At 39.7% G+C, this 22583-nt stretch overlaps 1 protein-coding gene across 4 annotated transcripts in view; it reads left to right on the top strand.

Moving 5' to 3' along the window:
• Plekhm3 (pleckstrin homology domain containing, family M, member 3) overlaps positions 1-22583 on the top strand; it is a 168893-nt gene that overhangs the window by 136221 nt on the left and 10089 nt on the right. For 2 of the 4 annotated variants that reach the window (XR_001174852.1, XM_013011283.1), the window contains exon 7: positions 5155-5312. The exons of 1 other annotated variant lie outside the window; for it this stretch is intronic. Coding sequence is in view for 2 of the 3 variants with exons in the window: in XM_013011283.1 (XP_012866737.1) it covers positions 5155-5312 (158 nt within the window). In the remaining variant the exon portion in view is untranslated. Of the gene's footprint in view, positions 1-5154; positions 5313-22583 lie in introns of those variants that run through there. One more of the 4 variants, XM_013011302.1, reaches the window with a different exon arrangement.

The raw sequence follows: 22583 nt of genomic DNA, 5'->3' as shown, positions 1-22583 counted from the left end.
TGAAGCCAGCCCAGGCAGGAAAGTCTATGAGACTCTTATCTCCAATTAGCCACCAAAAAAGCCAGAAGTGGAGCTTTGGCTCAAGTCATAGAGTGCTAGTCTTGAACAAAAAAGCACCCAGCAGCATGCGTGTGCACGCATGCACACACACACACACACACACACACACTTACTTTAACTTTGAAATAGCCTAAACAGGGAGTAGAGTTGTGGCTCAAGTGGTAGAACGCTAGCCTTGAGCCTTTGAAGTGCTCAGGGACAGTCCCCAGGCCAAGAGTTCAAACCCCACAACAACACGCAAAAAAAAGTTCAACAAAATGCTGAAACAAGGATACAAGTTGACCCGTTGTAAGATTGAGACATACAAGATACTATGTTGAAAATAAACTTTACAACTTGGGGGAGGGGGAGGAGTTGGGGAGGTAGGGAGGGAAGGGATAGTAGGGGAAAAAACAAAGGAGGGGTAACAATGCTCAATAAGAAATGTACTCATTACTCATGTAACTGTAACCCCTCTGTACAGTACCTTTACAATCAAAAAAAATTTCTTCTCTCCTTTTGGGGACTAGAAATGCACCTTAGTGGTAGAGTACTTGCCTAGCACATATGAAGCCCTGGATTCAGTTCCTCAGTACCACATAAACAGAAAAAGCCGGAAATGGAGCTATGACTCAAGTGGTAAGAGTGCTAGCCTTGAGCAAAAAGAAGCTCAAGGACAGTGCCCAGGACCTGAGTTCAAGCTTCATGACTGACCAAAAAAAAAAAAAGAAAGAAAGAAATAGTCCAAACAATAAATGGAACAGAAAGGAAAAAAACAAATTTACTAGGCAATAATAAATGAATATTTAATTTTTAAAAATAGAGATATATATTATGTTCTTTGATAGGCAAACTAAATATTACAAAGATAGCAATCCCCAAATTAATTTTCAAAAAGTTTATGAAAGTCCCTAAATAGAAATAATACATTGCTAGCAGTGTAAAGTTGGTAAAATGAGCTTTCAAAATGCCACAGTAAAATTGTCCAGGTTAGAAAAAGTTTTATGAACAAGATGCTCAATCCGCTTTTTTAGGTACTACATGAAAATTGTTCTAGGATCTAAAGGTCATTCCTCAACTCTTCTCAGCCTCTTTACTCACCTAGTTTCCAGGATGGCCTAAACTCTGCAATCCCCTTTTATGAGTCACTGACTTTGGCTCTTTGGAGAAAAGTGAGGAAATCTAAACTCAATCAATGGAAGGATTGTTCCCACAATTTAGAAATAACCCTGTGACACACTGGGAAGTGTTCGCTAGTGGTTGGGTATATGATTTGGCAGTGGTTATTTCTTGGAGAGTGTATCCTGTATTGGTATTGGAAGCATGTTTTGTTGCGTTTTCAGAGTTTGTGGTACCTCAGAACAGAAATGATAATAAAGCTAACCTGTAGCTTTCTAAAGATTACAGAGCAGAAAGTGAATTGAAGAATAGTGGAATACACACTTGCCTGGCTCAAAAAAATTTTTCTACTTACTTTTTAAAGGAAAATTTATTTTTCTGCTTACTTTCTGCATTTTGGCACAGGGTAATATGCATAATAATTTTAAAATACATTATATAGTACACTGCTTGCATCCATAAAACTATCACAGTGAAACCCCCTCATAAATGTATGCTGACTCAAAAATGAAAAGGTTAACAGATAAGTTGATGTTAGGGAAATGAACCCTAAGATATGTATTCAAATGTTTTTTTCTTTCAGGTGATTGTTTCTAACACATTTATAAGATTATTTCTTTATTGCTTTGTATGTCCCTCCCCCACGGTATAACCCCTGCTTTCACTGTATTTGAGGTTGGTATAATTTGTAGAGGGGAAGGGAAAAAACAAATTTGTTTAAATAGGGATACAGGTGGACCCATTGCAACAATGAGATGTACAAGTCATTATGTGGAAAAAAGAACTTTACAACTTTGGTGGGGGAGGGGGAGGAGGATTGGGTGGGGTGGTAGGGGGAGGATGGGAAGGGGAAACAAAAGAGGAGGCTACAATGCTTGATAAGAAATGTACTCATTATCTTGCCCCATGTAATTGTAACCCCTCTGTACAGTATTTTCACAATAAAAAATAAAAAAAAGAAAGCAAAAATCCACAAGAATGTGGGGCAAAGGGAACTGATATATACTGTTGCTGAAAATGTAAATTGATGCCAACGCTATGGAAATCTGTATAACAGAAAAGAACCTACAGTAAAAAATCAGAAGTAGGGAGCTGGGCTCTAGTTGCTCATGCCTGTAATCCTAGCTACTCAGGAGGCTGAGATCTGAGGATCACGTTTTGAAGCAATCCTGGGCAGGAAAATCTATGAGACTCTTATCCCCAGTTAACTACCAGAAAACCCGAAGTGGTGCTGTGGCTCAAAGTGGTAAAGTGCTAGCCTTGGGCTGAAGAGCTCAGGGACAGCGTCCAGGCCCTGAGTTCAAGCCCCACAACTGACAAAGAAGAATAAAATTACGTTTTGGCAAGAAAATGGATAGAACTAGAGATCATAATGTAAAGCAAAATAAGCCAGACTTAAAGACAAACGTTACATCTTCTTTGTTATACATGGACTCTGGTCCTTAAAAATGAGTGATGAGGACGTGGCGCTGTGGCTCAAGTGGTAGAACACTAGCCTTGAACTGAAGAGCTGAGGGACAGTGTTCAGGCCCAGAGTTCAAGCCCCACAACTGACCAAGAAAAAAAATGAGTGATATGAATATGAAACAAGTTCTATTTAGGACTAGGTACCAGCTGGAGGCAGGACAGCAAAGGGAGAAGGTGTAGATACAGTATGTTATACACCAAATGAGTATGAAAATAAAGAAACCTATTGGAATTGTTTTAAGAAAGTTAAGTGGGACTAGGAGGAGCAAGAGGGTAGTATGATCAGGATACATTGTGTGCATCACAGTGAAACTCCTTTGTACAACTAATGTAAATAAAAAATGGAAAACTTAAGACAATATGCACTTTCTTTTTTTCTTTTTTCTTTCTTTTTTGTTGTTGTTGGTGGTGGTGGTCCTGGGCCTTGAACTCTGGGTTTGGGCGCTGTCCCTCAGCTCTTCAGCTCAAGGAGAGCACTCTACCACTTAAGCTACAGGGCCACTTTCGGTTTTCTGGTAGTTTATTGGAGATAAGAGTTTCATGGACTTCTCTGCCGTGGCTGGCTTTGAACCCGATCCTCAGATCTCAGCCTCCTGAGTAGCTAGGATTACAGGCGTGAGCCACCAGTGCCCGGCTAATATACACTTTCTTAAACTACTGACTCCTTCTCTCCAGAATGAAGCACTGTTATCAGAGTTCTAAAGGATCATGGTCTTGCTCCTGGTGTTTAAAAACCACCCTAGTTTCTATCTTCAGTATAGCCTCTTTCTAAAATGGCATAGTTACTTTTCTTGTAGTCCTGCATTTTTCTTACATCAAAGGCAGCATGTATATGTTTATGTATTAATGACAGAGAAGTAACGGCAGTCTTTACCTTAGTAGCATGTGAAGTATAAAAATCTTTGGGGCCCATAAATGCTAGTTAAGTGTAGGAAGGTATGAGTTCCATGAGTTCCAAACCAGTGTATGTATGCAGGCCCACAGGTAAAGCCCCAGTGGGAGGCAGGTAAGTGCCTACGTGGTGGGGGCAGTGTCATGTGGCCAGCATGTGTTTTTTCAGGAGCAAGTAGCCTCTACTCAGGGTCACCATCATCGTGTTGGAATTTAGACTAGTTTTGCTAGATTGCCTGTTTTTTTTTTCAAAAGAAGCCAAAAATTTGAATTTTTTAAATGTAAAATCTCTTCATTTTGTTTCTTTTTAGAAACACTAAGAAATCTTTAAAAATTAAACCCTGAAAGTGGTGCTCAAACTGCCAGATTGCATCTTCTTTAATTATTATACTTACATAGCATTTAAAAAAATAAAAAATCATTTTTTCGCATTTTCTGTATATTCTTGGTGGAGAGGATGGACAATAATTCATTGATTCAACAAAGAAGTATCATCAGTTTGTCACATAAACATCTATGCTGTTTCCGCTACACGTTTTCAGTCGGCTTTATGAACCTGACAGGCTTAAACAACTGGTTTTTCCCCATCTCCTCCACAAGTTATACTGACATCAAATATAGTGAAAGCAGGGGTTATATTGTGGGGGAAGGACATACAAAGCAACAAAGAGATAATCTTATAAATGCGTTAGAAACACATGCATGAAAGAAAAAAAACATTAAAATACATATCTAAAGGTTCATTTTCCTGACATCACATTATCTGACCTTTTCCGCTTGACTCATACATATACTAGATATTGCATATAAGGGAAACCATGGGACCTATGTTTCTTTGGGCCTGGCTTACTTCACTTAATATAATTTTTTCCAAGTTTTTCCATTTCCTAACAAATGGGGCAATGTCATTCTTTCTGATGGAGGCATAGAATTCCATTGTGTATATATACCACATTTTCTTGATCCATTCATCTACTGAGGGGCATCTGGGTTGCTTCCATATCTTAGCTATGGTAAAGCTACTCTTATTCCAAACCGTAACTGTGAAGTTGGTCTCTTTTTGTTTGGTTGGTCTTTTTTGTTGTTGTTTTTGTTTGTTCGTTTATATGTTTGTTATTGTTTTTGTTTGTTGTTTTTTACCAGTCCTGGGGCTCTGAGCCTGGGTTGCTATCCCTGAGCTCCTTTTGCTCAAGATAAGCTCTACTACTTCAGCCACAGTTCCACTTCTGGTTTTTTTTATGATTAATTGGAGATAAGAGTCACAGATTTGCCTACTCAAACCACAATCCTCAGATCTCAGGCTCCTGAATAAATTAGGATTACAGGCATGAGCCCCTGACACCCAGCTAGTTGATGTCCTTGAGTAGTGTCCATTAGTTGTCCTCAGTCCCCTGTGCCATACTACAAAGAGAAGAATGCAAAAGAAATTTTGGTGGCATCTTCCTTTTCCAGCTGCCAGTGGTTAAACCAGAGTGCTTTTGGAGGAAAAACACTGTCTTTTCTTCCTTGGAGTTGCTGAGAAATTATAATTAGAGGTTTTCCTGTTGTGTAAAGGGAAGGAATTCCTTTCCTTTCCCACATTTGCAGTACTTCTGCTCTCAACGATTGTGCTTGTCTGTCCCATTTCTCCTTCTCCAGGTGATAGAGGGAAAGCTGGCTCCATTCTTGGGCAAGGTCATTAAATTCGCCACGGCACACGTGTACAGCTGCAGTCTTTGTAGCCAGAAGGGATTCATCTGCGAAATCTGTAACAATGGAGAGATCCTTTACCCTTTTGAGGACATATCAACAAGCAGGTACAGAATATATCTTATCTTACAAAAGAACACCTGGCTTTCATTTGGCCATATGAGGCCAACTTTTTAGTCAAGTACTATATCTCTGTCTCTTACACTGGATCAGATTTTTCTTGTTCTGAGAGCTTTTCACCCTTTGATTTTCTATATTTATTTCTAATCTTTATTCTCCTGCCTTTGTCCAGAATGAGACCAAAACAAAAAAAAAAAAATTGCCCAACTCTGCCTTAGCAGGTAAGAGGGTATTGAGATCCTGTGATAGAATGAAGATCGGGGATGAAGAACCAACCCTGCCTGGCTTTTCAGAGCCAAGAGACAGGCAACAAATGGGAAATTGCCTTCTCAGAGGAATGCCAACACTGGATCAACTGCAAGGAAGACTAGAGGCCCCTGGTGGACAGCTGCCTGCTCACCACAGGCTCTTGTCCGCAGAGTAGCTGCACTAAGGTGATGAAAGTTTTAGGACCCAAAGGAGAGAAAAGTGGGAGTTTATGTGGGATTAGTTTTCTAACCAAAGTTAATATGAGGGCATCAACATCTTCGTTGATGGATGACTTTTCCTCCACTAATATGCAATCCAGGTTTTTTACTGTTGCTTTTCTTAAATCATAAAATAATACATACCACTTTTCCTTTCATCCCCAGAGCATAATGGATATATACACTCTGTGTGTGTATGTGTGCGCGTGCGTGCGTGCGTGTGCATGCTCACACAGCCTCTTTACCCGTGAATGCGATAGCTCATTTCTACCCAGCAGGGCTCACTTATACTGTGGGTTCAGAATGGAAGGTACGACACATGGCCAGGGAAAGTTGAAACATGTCAGGTAGAGCTAAGATGGTAAGACTTGACTCAGCCCTTTTGGCCTCTTTTTAAGCCCAAAGACTATTTGTAAACATTTAGAAACTTGTTTTAGCCCCACTTCCAGAAAGACAGATACATACATGCATACATACATAGACACATGCGTGCACATACACACACACACACACACACACACAGAGTCCAGCTCCAGTTTTCGGTACTTAGCTCATAGCCTATGTTTAGATAACTTTTAAAAATGTGGACCACACAAAAACTTGTACATAAATGTTGACAGCAGCAATATTTTTATTATATATATATCTATATATATATATCTATATATAGATATATTTTTTTTTTTTGGTCATTCATGGGGCTTGAACTCTGGGCTTGGGTGTTGTCCCTGGGCTCTTCAGCTCAAGGCAAGTGCTCTACCGCTTGAGCCACAGTGCCACTTCCGATTTTCTAGTGGTTTATTGGAGATAGGAGTCTCACGGGCTTTCCTGCCTGGGCTGGATTTGAACCATGATCCTCAGATCTCAGCCTCCTGAATATCAGCTAGGATTACAGGCGTGAGCCACCAGTGCCTGGCAGCAATACTTTTAATATCACCTGGCAGCAATACTTTTATTTTTATTTTTGGGGGGGATCCAGTCATGGGGCCTGAACTCTTGGCCTGGGCGCTATCCCTCAGCTCTTCAGCTCAAGGCTAGTGCTCTACCACTTGAGCCACAGTGCCACTTCCGGCTTTTTTCTTTTTTGCTTATGTGGTACTGAGGAATCGAACCCAGGGCCTCATGCATGCAAGGCAAGCACTCTACCACTGAGCCACCTTCCCAGCCCAAGCAATACTTTTAATATCTACAAAATAGAGACAATCAAAATGTCTTCTAACTAATGAATGAATAAACAAAATGTAACATATTCAAACAACAAAATATTATTTAGCCTAAAAAAGAAATTTACATACCACAACATGGAATAACCCCCAAAATAACATGACTGTTAATTGAAAGAAGCTAGATACAGGGGTGGGAATATGGCTCAGCGGTAGAGTGCTTGCCTAGCCTGCATGAAGCCCTGGGTTCGATTCCTCAGTAACACACACACACACACACACACAGAAGTGGTGTTGTGGCTCTGGCTCAGCGGTAGAGTGCTTGGCTAGCCTGCATGAAGCCCTGGGTTCGATTCCTCAGTACCACATACACACACACACACTCACAGAAGTGGTGCTGTGGCTCAAGTGGTAGAGCTCTAACCTTAAGCAAAAGAAGCTCAGGGACAGTGCCCAGGCTCTTGAGTTCAAGCCCCAGGACTGGCAAAAATAAAAAGGCTAGATACCTATGAAATGTCTAAAAGCAATGAATCCATAGAGACCCATGGTCTGGAGAAGAGGGGAAGGGGGTAATTCTGATGAGCACAGGGTTGTCTTTGATGACAAAATGTTCTGGAATTAAATTGTGGTGATGGTTGTATAATCTGGTGACTACACCAAAAATCAGTAAACTCTACTTTAAAAGGGAGAATTTTAGGATATGTGAGTTATATTGTAATAAAAATTAAAAATGTGAAATGCTTCCAACTGAATAAGTTATATTTTGGGCCACAGAACAAATCTCAGTAAACTTAAAAGACTGAAAGTGTACCAAGTATGTTGTCTAACACAGAAGATTAAAGAGCCACAGTAAAAAAAAATCTGGGAAACAATAAAATAAGCAGAAATTAAACAGTATACTTTTAAACATGTCATGGGTTAAAGAAGAAACCACAAGGAAACTTTTGAAATAATTTGAAATGGATGAAATAGAGTATCAAAATATATGGAATATAGCAAAAGTAGTGTTAAGAATGACATTTAGAGCTATAAATGCCTATGTCCAGAAAAAAAAATCTCAAATCAGTAACCTAAAATTCCACCTCAAGAAACTAGATGACACTGAGCGTGGTGGTGCATACCTGTAATCCTAGCTACTCAGTGGGCCGAGATGGGAGGATGTCAGACTGAGGCCAGCCCAGGCAAAAGCACAAGACCTTATCCAGAAGAAAACTAAACTAAAAACAAAAGAGCTGGGGGAATAACTCAAATAGTAGAGCACAAATTCAATCACCAGTATGGAACAAAATAAAAATTTTAAAAAGCTAGGTAAAGAAGAGCCTATACTAAAACAAAGGTGCAATGCTTGTATGCGTCTGATCATATAAAATAATAATTATCAAAATGAACTCCAGGAAATGGAAACAAGAAGTTTTTTTTTTTCTCTGTTACTGATTTTTTCTTTTCTTTTTGTCTTGTTTGTTCATTTATCTATATTTGGGAGGGTCAGGAGGAAGGGCACAGAAATTGGAGGGACAAAGGGTAAACAAATGTAGCAGTGGTACTTATTACTAGACACTATGTTGAAAATGAATTAAACAACTTGTGGGTGAGGATGAGAGGGAAAAATTAGGAGAGAGTAAGGGAAGGGGTAACATTATCTAAAAAGAAATGTACTCATTATTTGACCTAGGTAACTCTTAACCCTCTGTATATCACTTTTATAATAACAATAAAAATTAAAATTAAGGAAAGTGGTTTAAAAAAAAAGAGCCTACTTAATCCAAAACAAACAGAAGGCAGGAGGCTAAAAGAGTTCAGGTATCAATGAAATAGAAAACAGAAAAACCAAAAATTTTTTAAGAAATCAACAAAATTAATATATTTTAGCTAACTTGACACAGAAAATAAGAGAAAAATACAAACTATCAAAAGCAGAAATGGGAAGGCACAGAAATTGAAAGAATTATGAAAGCTATTTAAAATCTTATGCCAACAAATCACACAACTTAGATGAACAAGTTTCTAGAAAGAAAAATTATCAAAACTGACTTAAGAAGAAATAGAAATTTGAACACACCTACACTAAGTTAAAAATATTAATTAATTAAAAAACTTGAGCTACTGTTTTAAAGCCTCCCACAGAGAGTCTAGATGACTTAACCTGTGAATTTTGTTGAGTATTTAAAGAAATAATAATCTTTCACAAAAAGATAAAAGGAGGGCTGGGAAGGTGGCTCAGTGGTAAAGCGCTTGCCTTGCATGCATGAGGCCCTGGGTTCGATTCCTCAGCACCACATAAGCAAAAAAGAAAAAAAAAGCCAGAAGTGGCTCTGTGGTAGAGCACTAACCTTGAGCTGAAGAGCTCAGGACAGTGCCTAGGCCCAGAGTTCAGGCCCCATGACCAGACCCCAAAAAGAAAAAGAAAAAAAAAGATAAAAGATAAAAGGAACAAGTCTCCAAAGAGGCTTTAACATCTTATACGTATATGAACAGAGTCATAATATACTGGCAGAGCCTCTGGGAGCAATAGACAAGTCCACTATGATTCTTCAAGACCTTAGCATCCCAGTATCCATACCTGACTGACACAGCAGTTAGAAATCAGTAAGCAGCCAGTTCCCCTGAATGGTACCATGAATGGTACATGAAACTAACATCTATACAGTGCTTTATCAGAGCCATCAGAGCACATACTCCACTCAAGCTCATGCGGATCATTTACCAAGAGATACCACATTCTAGTCTATAAAACATAGCTGAACAAGTTTGAAAGAATAGAAATCATGCAGAGGATGCTCTCAGACCATAATGAAGTTAAACTAGAAATAACAGATGCCTGGAAAACCCCAGAATATTTGGAGGTCAAACAGAATGCTTTTTAAGAACATAAATTGACAACTTATGACCATATAAAAATATATACTTGATATTTATAGATGCCTCATTCATAATTGCCAAAACTGGAAGCAGCCAAGATATCCTTCATTAGGTGCATGGGCAAACAAACTATGGTGTGTATCCATATGATGAAATACTATCCTACAGTAGAAGAAATAAGCTCTCAGACCACAGAAAAATCATGGGCAAAACCTAAATTCACATTGCTAAATGAGAAAAAGCATTTGGCAAAGGCAACATACCATCTGATTCCAATTTTATGACCTTCTAGATAGTATAGGCAGATAGTGAAAATATCACTCGTTCTCAAGGATTCTAGGACTGAAGACAGATGACTATATGAAACACTGATTTTAAGATGAAGTCAATAACTATCTTGTATATTCTGTAGAGTATCTATCTAATACTATAATTATATACATATCACATGGTATATTTGTCAGGACCACAGAATTGTACAACACAGAATGAACCTCAATTTAAATTGTAGACTTAGTATTGGTCTATTGATTGTAACAAATATATGACAATGAATTCTATCTGTTCAATTTGTGAATCTTCAACTACAAAAATTAAAGTCCTAATTTTTTATTTTAATGTTTATGACTAGTTGATTCTAAGGTAGTATTAGATTGACAATTTTAGATTGACAAAAAAATTGCAAAGTTATTCTAGAGAATTCTCATATTCAACACACTCAACTTCCCTATTAACATCTTATATAATTAACAAACCAATACTGATTGATTATTAAGTCCCATAGTTTTGTTCTCTGTTCTTGTTTTTAGATTTCTGTAGTTTTTACCCTTTTTATGTTCCAGGATACTCTGACATGTAGTTGTCACATGACTTTACTTGTGTTTGATTATCTTGATACTTTTTAGGAGTCCTCACAAAGTGTTTTATGGGATCCCTCTTTTGGTGTATGCTTGGTATTTTCCCCTAAGATTGAAATGAATCTATATAGCTAGGGAGGAAGAAGACCAAGATGAAGGGCCTTTTTAATCATTTCATATCACAAATGCATACTAACAATATGACGTATTACTGTAGTGTTTTGCTGGGCTCCTCCACCTCAGAGTTCCCCTTCTTCCTCTCCAGATGTGCTCTCTAGAAGGTGGTCATTATGTGCAGCCCACAGTTAAAAACTGGGAAGCTATGTTCCTTTCCCTTGGGAGTACAGCTTGCCCCCAAATTATTTGGGGTCCTTCTATATTAAAGGTTTTATCTCCTCCTTCCCATTTATTCTTCAGTTGTTTATTCTAAACAGTGCATACTCGGACATTATACCCTACTACTTTATTGTTCAGACTTTGGCTAATCCAGCTCTAAGTGGTCATTCTAGCTTTGGCCATTCAAGCTCTCAGTTAGCTCATGCCTCCGCCATCCGGGATTTTTCTTGGAAGAGTTTTTCTTGTTTGGGGGAGGGGAAGGTGTTGGTTTGCAGTCAGTTGAGCAGTTTCTTATTTCTGGCATTACTAAATGCTCCAGGCTCATTCTCTGTATTCCTTCTCTGTATGTCCAAGGCACAGCCATCTGTCTAACAAGCCCTGGTTTCCCTTACTGGAGAGTGGCACTAGAATCTAAGATCTGAGCGTGGGTTTCACAAACCTTTTTAAAGACTTGTCTTTGACTGGGACAGAGGTGTTTTTCTGCCTGTACAACATAATCAGTTTGGGCTTTTTGTTTTGTTTTGTTTTGTTTTTTATTCCAGTCCTGAGACATAAACTCAGGGCCGGGGCACTGACTGTCTCTTTGCTTTTCCACTCAAAGCTAGCACCCTGCCACTTGAGCCACAGCTCCACTTCCAACTTTTTGGTGCTTAATTCGAGATTAGAGTCGCACAGTCTTTCCTGCTTGTGCTACCTTTGCACTGCAATACTCAGATCTCAGCCTTCTGAGTAGCTAGGAATGTAGGCATGAGCCATTGGCCCAGCTGGTTTGTTTAGATTCCAGATTCCATGCCTTCAAAAACTTAGCGTGATTATGACTAAGAAGGATGAAAATCGCTCTTAAAAGGTAGCTGTGGCCACAGTTAAAGGAACTGGGTTCTCACTAATATCTGCATACTCATAGGGGTCTTTAGGCAGGAAGAGAGAAGAAGTAGCTATTTAGACAGAATCTTTCCTTCATCAGATGCACTTCTGCTAGCTTGCCAAGAGGTGTGAGCCAGAAGCAGCTTTAATCAGCTGTCCTGAAATTCTAGGTTGAAAGTACTTTTAAGGAACCCATTGAACTTCCTCTTGGTGTTCAGTTTTCAGTTAACTGCAGGAAGCAGTAGATACAAGGCTGTAGGGAGACCGCAAAAGGAAACATTAGTAAGAAATTAATTAAAGGGAACCTTTACTTAGAAACATGAAGCGGTTGTTTTAAAGCATGTCCATTAAGGTATATCAAACAAATGTGATAAATAAAAATAAATTTGAATAGTGGATAAATTCTAACATCTACATAACCAAAATTTTTCTGGGTGAAGTAACATAATGTATGAGATTTGTCTCAGAATAATCTAATGATGGGGTAGAAGAATGGAGGTAGGTGAAAGAGATGGTTACAAAGGGATAGTTGTGGAAGCTAGATATAGATGCACAGGGATTTACTGGACTATTCTGTCTGTGACAGGAGACAGGAGAGTTGAGTGGGCCTGGAGCTCCAAGAATGGCTCCAGCATCCATAAGAGTGGTGAGCAATATAAAAGAGGAAGAGAAAGTTCCAAAGCTTCTAGTGGGCATAGGGTGCTCCGCTCTAAAGCCCTGGTCTAGGTACCTCATTGTTGGCTCTAACTCATAGTGCTTATTGGATTATGACCTTATACCATGCACTGGTCAACTTAGACTTCCTTTTCCTTGTTAAGTTAATCATTGTGCAGGAGGAAGCTTCATGAGTATGTAATTTCAAAACATGCTCCTAATGTCAGTTTTTAGGCCACATTTCTGATGCACACAGATTGTGCTGGGATTACAGGGAATAGGGCTACAGTTTTCCTCAGTGCCAGCAATGTACATATCTCTTCATTTAATTCTTCTGCTAGTCTTCTAAGCAAATAGTATTGCCTCCATTTTAAGAGATTAATAATGAGGAAACCTAGGTTCAGAGAAGGCAGTTAACTTGCCCCAGGAGATAAGGCCAGAACTTGAACCCAAATACAAAGCCAAATGCCTCCAAAATCCATGCTTTCTTCCTTATACATCACTTCCTCATATGTCATCTTCAAATCACTCAGCAGACCCCTCAGATTAATGGGAAAACATCTGCCTTTGCAGAAGAAGCCTCCCTACTTAAAGGATTTTGAATTTTAAAGAATATTCCCTTTCTTTGCTCCCTTAAATCGTTTGCTCTTGGTACTGTGAGGTAAAGGTTAGACTGCAGTGGGAAAGACGTGCTTTCTTTTGATAAGTGGATGGAAGACTATTGTGACAGGAAACACAGCCAAGCTCCCACTTCTCCTACATCCCCCAGGCACTGAGGCTGGCTGGGAAAACTGGATCCTAAACTTAACCCCAGTGTGTTGCACCATACCAAGCTCCCCTCCCAGCTCCCCTCCTGTTCAGAAGACAGTGTTGACGGTTTTACCGTGAGAAATTCTTTCTTCTCAAACACAAATTAAACACCTGTGTCTCTTTAACCTAAATAAGAAAGCCCCAACATCCAAATTGCAAAGTTTTAAATACAATAGGAAGATCCTGATTTGCAAGACTGCTTTGCCTAAGCCTAATCCAGTATTTACCCCCTAGAGGCCTACAAGGAAAGCACAGCTTTAGGAAAGATCAACATTCTTTGGAAACAATGGCAAAAATCCCACATCCTAAACAAGTAGAAATGACAGCCCTTGCCCCTCCCAGAAAATAGAAATAAGAGCTCTAACTTTTGATAAATGTAAATCAGAAGATTAGGCTAATGGTGATCTAAGACTTAACGGAAGACAATGAATATACAAGCAAAGAAATCACATAAATCCTCAGTGGTTACGACTTAGATTGTTCTTTAAATCCTTAAATTGTCTCCTCTGCAATTTTCTTTCTGACAGTTGTACACATTACCAATCTTCCCCTAGTGCTGCTAAGGGGACCACCCTGCTTGCAACAGTTCTATAGAAATAACATTTTTTGAATATTGAAATATCTCATACATAACACTTCATCTTAAAAACCACTCAGGTGGGGCCAGGTAATTCATACCTGTAATCCTAGCTACTCAGGAGGTTGAGATTTGAGAATTACAATTTGAAGCCAGCCAGAGCAGGAAAGTTTGTAAGATTCTTATCTCCAGTTAACTACCAAAAAAGCCAGAAATAGAGGTGTGGCTCAAATGGTAGAGCACCAGCCTTAAGCAAAAAAGCTCAGGGACAGCACCCAGGCCCTGAGTTCAAGCCCCAGTTCCTGGCACCAAAAAAAGAAAAAGGAAAAAACATTCAAGCCCAGTGTTAATCTCAGCACTGGGAAGGCTTAAGACTAAGGGAGGAAGATCAAGAGTTCGAGGCCAGCTTAGGCTGAATATCAAGATACTATCTCAAAAACAAAAAGCAGGGCTGGGAAGGTGGCTCAGTGGTAGAGCGCTTGCCTTGCATACATGAGGCCCTGGGTTCTATTCCTCAGCACCACATAAGCAGAAAAAAAAAGGCCGGAAGTGGCACTCAAGTGGTAGAGAGCTAGCCTTGAGCTGAAGAGCTGAGGGACAGCGCCCAGGCCCAGAGTTTAGGCCCCACGACCGGACCCCCCCAACCCCCCAAAAAAGAAGAAAAACAAAAAGCATGCATTTCAGTCAGTAATAAAAAAAAAATGAGTTCTCCTTTCTGTCCTGATCCACTTGGCTTTGTTGATTTTTTTCATATGCAAAATTGAAAAGATTAATATTTTAAGACCCCATATACTTATAAGGGATTTGGGCTGCATTCAGATGTGAGTATTCCCTAAGAAGAATCACTTACCATTAAGTTTGGTGGCCTCCTTTAAGTTTGCATTCCATAAATGCTTATTGTTTGTTTAGTTCATCCAAGTGTATGTATGTTGACAAAGAACATACAATGATACATACATTGACAAAGCCTTTTAAATTACCTAATTACTTAAGGGAATTTAAAATACTCCCACAGATAGAAAAGCATAGTCAAAGTGTGAAGTAACACTACAGCTGTGCAGATGAGGTTGAAGCAACTGATCTGCCATTTAAGGTCTTTTTCTGGCAGGATCTTCAGCCTCCTCCAGTTGGCAACATTCTCTTGGCAGTGAGGTGTTCTTCCTGTGTGGTACTGGGCATTGTCAGCTCAGAGGTTACTCTTCTAAAAGGGCTCATTGTTTTTAAAACACCATGCTTGAAAAATGCAGATCAAGCACTTTGCCAGTTTCACTGTGTGTATACATAGTTGATCTTGACCTGTTACTCTCTAAGAAATAAAGACAGTTTCTAGGACCTTGAACTCATTAATGTCAAACTCTTAGCAGATAATATACTCATCAAACACATCTCGTCTTCACACATTCCAAGAACTTTTCCCACGTCTTGAGAACCAACATTGGCCTGCTGGAAAAGTCCATAGCAGATGAGTTTCTAATAGAGATCATCCTCTTCTGCACATTTTAAATGTTTTGTCAGGTAACCTTCCAGGACAAGGACCTCCCAGAACTTAGTGTCAGCCGCATTGTTCACATCTATCTGACCAAACTCCAGCAATATCCAGTTCTTGGGGCTTGAACTTAGCTCTTCTGTATGTTCCTTGAAGCTTCAAATACCTAATTGTCAAACCTTATTAAGGTTTGTTTAGAAAGAATGAACCTGAATTATTATATAAAATGTTGGAGATGGAGAGATGATGGTTTTTCTCAGCACAACTCAAAGGGTCTGTTTAGAGTTGTTTTATATTGCTGGTTCCCTTTGTGTATGTAAGCACAGTATGTGGCCGAGACACCCCCCACCCCCCACAGCTGCCTGTAGAGAGGGTTTTACTTCAAGTTATCAATGACTTCTGTGCCTTTACAAGCAACCTGACAAAGCTCCTCCATTTTTCCAGGGAGCCAATTCTAATTTATCCTTCTCCAAAGAGAGTTTTAGGTTAAGTGTTTGGTCAGAATTGGGGGGAAGGGGTGAAATAAAACTTGAGAGAGAAAAGACCTCCCTTCAAGCTAGGCTTTCACTGTGGCTTCCTATTTGTTCAGCCTTCATTTTTGTGAGTCCTTGCACAAACAGACTGAATACCTGGATTATGTCCTCATCTGGACTCCAGTGCATGTACATTACATACCCTTTTCTTACTAATCAGCCTGACACATTCCTTTGTTGGTAAATGGTTCCAAAGCAAACACTGTCAGTGCACCTAATTAGCAGGTTTGTGGGCTGTGGTTGGCAGTCTTGTTACATCCTGTTCAACAATACAGGACAGCAGCCTTGGCTAGGTCAGTCTTAAGGGAGGGAGAAACTTCCCCCAATGTATATACTATTTTAATGATACTTCCTTTCTGTGGCTTTCCTTGGGAAGCAGCCACTCTCTGCGTGTTGTAATGAGGTGTGGGATCTCAGACAAAGCAAAAGGAAATCTGGACTCCTCTTCATAGGTGTCTTTTCTGGGCAACCACTTGATTGCCTCTGCTTATTGTTTTGTTCTGTTTCTGGGATTGAAGAGGAGTATTTTGAGTTTATTTCCTTCTTTCTTCATTCCAGTAGTGGGACTTGAACTTGGGGCCTGGGTGTTGCCTCTTAGCTTTTCATTTAAGTCTTAGCACTCTTGAGCCACAGCTCTATTTCTGATTTTTGGTGGCCTAATTGGAGACAGAGTCTCTCTTCTGGACTCTCGTGCTCCAGCTAGCTTTGAAGCTTGAGCCTTAGATCTCATTCTCCTGAATAGTTCGGATTACAGGCATGAGGCCCAGGTTGAGGAATTTTCCTGGTGGTCTTCTCATACTGACAGCAAAGAAGAGACTTATACTTGCGATTTCAAATCATTACCTTATAGGCACAGAAGGGACTATGGAGTCTGTCTAGAAAAGTCCAGGAAGAAACAAAACTCTTATGTCCTGTGAGTGGCAGAAGCAGGGAGAAGACGTACCGATTCTGCTCACCTTGGTCACTCTTGAGTGTATGTATTTGTCACTGAAAGTTTTCCTTGAGGAAAAAAAAAACTCATTAGCAAAGTGCAAAGTTTTTCAGGTTTTTTTTAAACTTTGATCAAAGAGTAACTTGGTAAATAACATTTCACCTTGTCCTGATGGCTCCCGTAGTCACATGTCAAGTGTTTTGGAATGTCAGATGAGACGTGTTGTAAAACCCACAGGACTGACCTGACCCTTTATTCCATTAAGCCACTTGATAAATATGGTGCCTTACAAACACAGTCCTAGCTGGTAAGGTCACCATTGTGCTTTGAGGCCATTTGGTCACTTGACTAGATGGTTGCTGTCTCCTCTCAGACAAGCTTCCAGTTAGGTTAACATTGTGCAGTCTGGTCTTTAAGCATTCCAGAGAACTTACTTTTTTATTGTTTAGAGAGGGAAAAATGTTCATCTTTAAATGCTATTCCAACACAAAATTAGTACATGTTCCCGATAGAAAACTTTAATTTTTATATTTCTATATACAGAAGTATTTAAAAAGGAACCTTTCCATATTTTTTTGAGACTAGATCTCAGTATTTAGCTAGGATGGCCTCAAATTCAAGATCCTCTTGCCTCAGCCTCCCAGCTGCTGGTATTACAAGTATATCCACCATACCCAAATAATGTATTCTTTTTCTACACATAGTTATACATCTGTGCAACCGGAATATAATTTTATATCTTGCTGTATCTGATTCAAACAGTAATCACGTTTAACTTATAACTATTTACTGATATGTACTTTCAGAAGAAAAAAATACAGCCGGTTCTAAAGCCATTGCAATTTAACAAGTAGAGACAGCCTAGTTGATGGAAAGATCACTGGAGAAGGAAAAGAGAAAAGCAAGTACCATTCTTAACTCTGCTGCTAACTACTGTGTGACCTTTGACAAGCCACCCCTCCTCTAGGCATAGTGCCAGGTGTATAGCGCCCCAGGCTCCTATTGACCAAAGGTGGAAGGACTTTGCTTCAATTCCACAGCTTAGCATTTTGGAATTGTCATGATGGTTTCGGTGCTATTGACCAGTTATGCTTCAAACACTGATCCAGTCCACCATTTTCAAAGGATATTAAATTTCATGAAGAAATGGACTTTTCTATTTTGCTCATGGCTCCATCTAGAATCTTCTGTTGTGACTGCTCACTAAATAATTCAAGAATGAATGAAGAATTTTGTAAATCTGTGCTTATTAACTTATAATTCAAATAGTTTTTAAACTGATTTTAGAGAAATTGTTATCTAAATAGACATCACCAAGATGTGTGACTTTATTGGATGATAGCTGACCTTGTCCTATTAGGGACAGATGTGATTTGCTATGCCAGTGATGACGTTAATGTCAGGAAAGAAATGATGATAAAAGTTTTAGCTTTGCTAAACGATTCAGATAATTTTCCAAATATCTTTTAGGCCATTTTTTTCTGCTGTAGACTTTCTTCTTCCCCATGGGACTGTAAATAAAGTAACCTGAATACACAATAGGGAAGAGAAGGAATATTTACCTTTGTACACAAAAACTGTTGGCTTTCAGACTGAACAGAGTATGTTCTGAAATGAACTTTTTTGTGCTTGAAAATTACTGATGGGACAACAGTATCATGATTTTGTCAGTATGTATTTTTGATATTTTGAGATTTTTTTTTTCTAAATAACTAATTGTGAGAGTTCCAGTGGTAATTGCCTTTAAGAATTCTTTCTTGGGGCTGGGAATATGACTTAGAAGTAGAGCGCTTGCCTAGCATGCACGAAGCCCTGGGTTCAAGTCCTTAGCACTACATAAACAGAAAAAGCCAGAAGTAGCACTGTGGCTCAAGTGGTAGAGTGCTAGCCTTGGGCAAAAAAGAAGCTCAGGCCCTGAGTTCAAGCCCCAGGACTGGCAAAAAAAAAAATCTTTCTTATTTTAATGTCAGCATCTAATGCATATTATCATAGCCTTAGCATCTAATACATATTATCATACTCTCAGGGTTCTAAATACTAAAGTACTCAGCAGTGCTGCATCGGGCACCATCCACAAAAAAAACTACAACTACCATATACGATCAACTGTCCAATTTCTGATACTCTTAAAATTCTTAAAATAAGGATAAAGTTGAAGGATTTCTGTGCTTACACTCTAAACAGAAGTTACTGTTTGCCTAGATCATACCAGATCAAAGAACTTCTAGAAAGCTGGAAACTGAGCATTCACATGCCCATGACTGCTATCCTCATGGAGGCCTGAGCCCTACTCAACACTACATGGGTAAGAGTGTGGCTAAGTAACAGTTTAGGGAGCTTTTGGCCTTACCCTATTGCTGGAACATTAGCCCTGAAACTTAGGAGAGCCACAAACTACCGTGGAGTAAAAGGCTCTAAAACCCTCACCTAGTCTCACTTCTACTGTGGTTGTTGGTGGTGGTTGTTCCCACAGTTAATGGCAGAATTTAACAGTCTTTTTGATGAAAAATATAAAAAGTTAGCATTAAAAAGAAGCAATGTAAGCTGGGCACCAGTGGCTCATGCCTATCATCCTTGTTCAGGAGGTTTAGATCCCAAGGATCATCATTTAAAGCCAATCCACTCTGAGCCAAGTCTGAGAGACTCCAGCTCCAAAATTACCAGCATAAAAGCAAGGCCAGAGGCATGGTTCAAATGGTAGAATTCTGGCAGGGCAAGGAAGCTGATTGAGCAAGCTCAAGGCTCTGAATTCAAACAATACAGCTAAATTTTTAAAAAGGAAGGAATGCGAAATTTGTCCTTTTATACAACCAATAACAATAAACACACTTGCAACTAATGAACCAGAGGTTATTTCAAAGGCTGCCCTGGAAAATGCTGGAAGTCACTAACTAATGTGAACAACTTTAACTTAAATTGGAAGATCCTGTGTGGCCTTCAGAGTGAAAGGATGAAGCATTGTAAACCTGTTTCTTAAGAAGAGAATCTAGGTATGTTGAGCTTTTTTTCTCCTTAGAAATCTTTTTTTTTTTTTTTTTGTCAATCATGGGGCCTGAACTCTGGGCCTGGGCGCTGTCCCTCAGCTCTTCAGCTCAAGTCTAGCGCTCTACCACTTGAGCTACAGTGCACTTCCGATTTTTTTTTTTCTGCAGCACCCAGCTAGAAATCCTTTTAATAGAAAGTCCTCCTCCTACCGCCCCGCCCCCGCCCCGCCAGAAATCTAGAATCCTTGGTGGTAGAGAAATAAAGGAAATTTCAGAGCTTTGGCAGGAAAGAAAGTCTTCAACATTTAGAACTGAAATAGTCAAGCAAGTTTTCTTTGACAGCAAGGAAGAAGAGGTAGGGGAAGGGAGCAAGCCCCAGGACCTAAAAGGAACTCCAACTTTTAGGGACTAGGATATGATGGGAATGTGAAAGCCTCCAGAAAGAAAGGTGGCTTTCCTCTTCCCCAGCTCTGTGGAGCAGAGGGGCCTAGTGGGGGAGGGAGGAGAAAAAGGAGACTTACTTCAGCCTCTTTCTTCCAGCCTCAATGCACTAGAAGGTTCCTCACTTCAGTTTTCCTCACACTGGAACCTGCAGATCTTGCTTAGAACACCAACCAGAGAACATGAAAGAAAGAAAGCTTAGCCGGGCACCGGTGGCTCACGCCTGTCATCCTAGCTACTCAGGAGGCTGAGATCTGAGGATCACAGTTCGAAGGAAGGAAGGAAGGAAGGAAAGATGGGAGGAAGGGTGGGAGGGAGGGAGGGAGGGAAGGAAGCAAGCAAGCAAGCAAGCTTACTTAGTCATTGGTTAGCACAGCCATGGCTGTAAAGATTCCCTTGCTGAACTTCACAGGCCTAGAAAGAATCAACTTGCAGTAAGTTATCAAGCGCCATTTTGCTAAGAGAATTGTCTTGGTGACATGAGAAAAAATTTGGGGATTAATCTAAAGTATTTTGTTTGTTGACTGCTACATAATCAGAAAAAGCCAGAAGTGGCACTGTGGCTTAAGTGGTAGAGCGCTAGCCTTGAGCTGAAGAGCTCAGGGACAGTGCCCAGGCCCAGAGTTCAGGCCACACAACTGGCAAAAAAAGAGAAATAATAGTTTAGAATACATACAATAACTTACCTAAGACTGACTGAGACTCACTTGTTTAACATACTGAAGTTCCTCAAAGTGCTACAACACTTAATAGAGCCACACACATGCACATGCACGCGCGCACGCACACACACACACACACACAAAGCACAAAAGTTTACAGGCAAAGGTGTGTTAGAAAATGTAAAAAAAACCTAGAAAATAAGACAATCCAACACGATTATTTCTTATGAGTATTATTGGTTACTGATATAAATTTAAAGAAAGAAATTAAAAAAAAAAAACTAGTAAACAGGGTGCTGGTGACTCATGCCTATAATTGTAGCTACTCAGGAGGTTGAGATCTGAGGAGTGAGGTTAGAAGCCAGCCTAGGCAAGAAAGTCCATGATGCACTTATCTCCAATTAACCCGCAAAAAGGTGGAAGTAAAGCGGTAGCTCAAGAAATACAGTGCTAGCTTTGAGAGAGAAAAAAAAAAAGCTCAGGACAACACCCACGCTCTGAGTTCAAGCCCCAAGATGAGGAATCAAACCCAGGACCTCATGCATGCAAGGCAAGCATTCTACCACTGAGCTACCTTCCCAGCCCTAAACTATTATTTCTTTTGAAAAGGTTTGCCTTAAAAACATGACTGTTTAATTTTTAGTTTGACATTTAAAAACAAAGACTGGTGAATTAATGGAAGAAGTGCATATATAAACTAAGATTATTAATATTCTCATATTCGACTGCCATCCTCTTCGACTTAGCAAGGCATTTCTAAATGTCCCTTAGACATGTTGGCTCTTGAACCACTTTAGGAAGTTTAACAAAACCATTGCTTTCGATACAGTCCTCAGTGGCAATCATTACACTATGTTCTAGCTTTTCCATCAGTGGTAGGAAGTGTTGAAATCTTTCAATAAATTTCCTGAAGTAATCCCAAGAAAAGGTGGGTATTTGTTTCCTGAGAATTATAGTAACTGCAAGATGAACCTTAAATGCTCAGCTGAATCAGAAATACCAGTTTTTCCCTCCCCGAAATTCTCTGCAATCAGGTAATAGCTCCTCCAGTTTGATCCCATGCCAGAGCATGGCAGAAGTTCTGCCACTATCTGAAGATTAGCAGAAAGCCTTACTAAGCGTTTGCACCAATGACAGTGTCTTAATGTCCACAGTGGGGTAGCGAAATTAACAAATGAATTAATTAGCGCCTGTTTGCTTTCTATTTTGAATCCAGATTTTTAAGTAATGCTTTTGTCAAAGGTATTAGCTGAGCTTGGTTTACAAACTCAAAGTCCAAGACCTATGAAAGCCAGATGCTTTGTGGGATGCAAGCTGAGGAAACTACTCCTTAATTAACTCAGGCTTAAAGGGCAGATAAAAAGATCATGGCAGGACATACCACTTCCCAGATTTGGGATTTAGCAGGTCTTTCGATATGTGCTGAATAACTTAAGGACTGTGGCATAGAAAGAGGGCCTGATTTCAGATCACAAGATTGGAATCAAGTCCAAAGTCGTACACTCATTAACTCACTCTGGGACCAGATAAGCTGCTACTCATTATTTTGTATAGATTCTGCTAATTTACTGACAGATTTAAGAATTTACTGACAGACTTAACAATACCTAGCTCAGACAGCTGTTGTTGCAAGG

Source organism: Dipodomys ordii, unplaced genomic scaffold, assembly GCF_000151885.1.
Source record: "Dipodomys ordii isolate 6190 unplaced genomic scaffold, Dord_2.0 Scaffold1, whole genome shotgun sequence".
NCBI classification, from domain to species: Eukaryota; Metazoa; Chordata; class Mammalia; order Rodentia; family Heteromyidae; genus Dipodomys; species Dipodomys ordii.
Note: the sequence above shows the minus strand (reverse complement) of the source record. Positions and strands in the feature narration are given on the sequence as shown.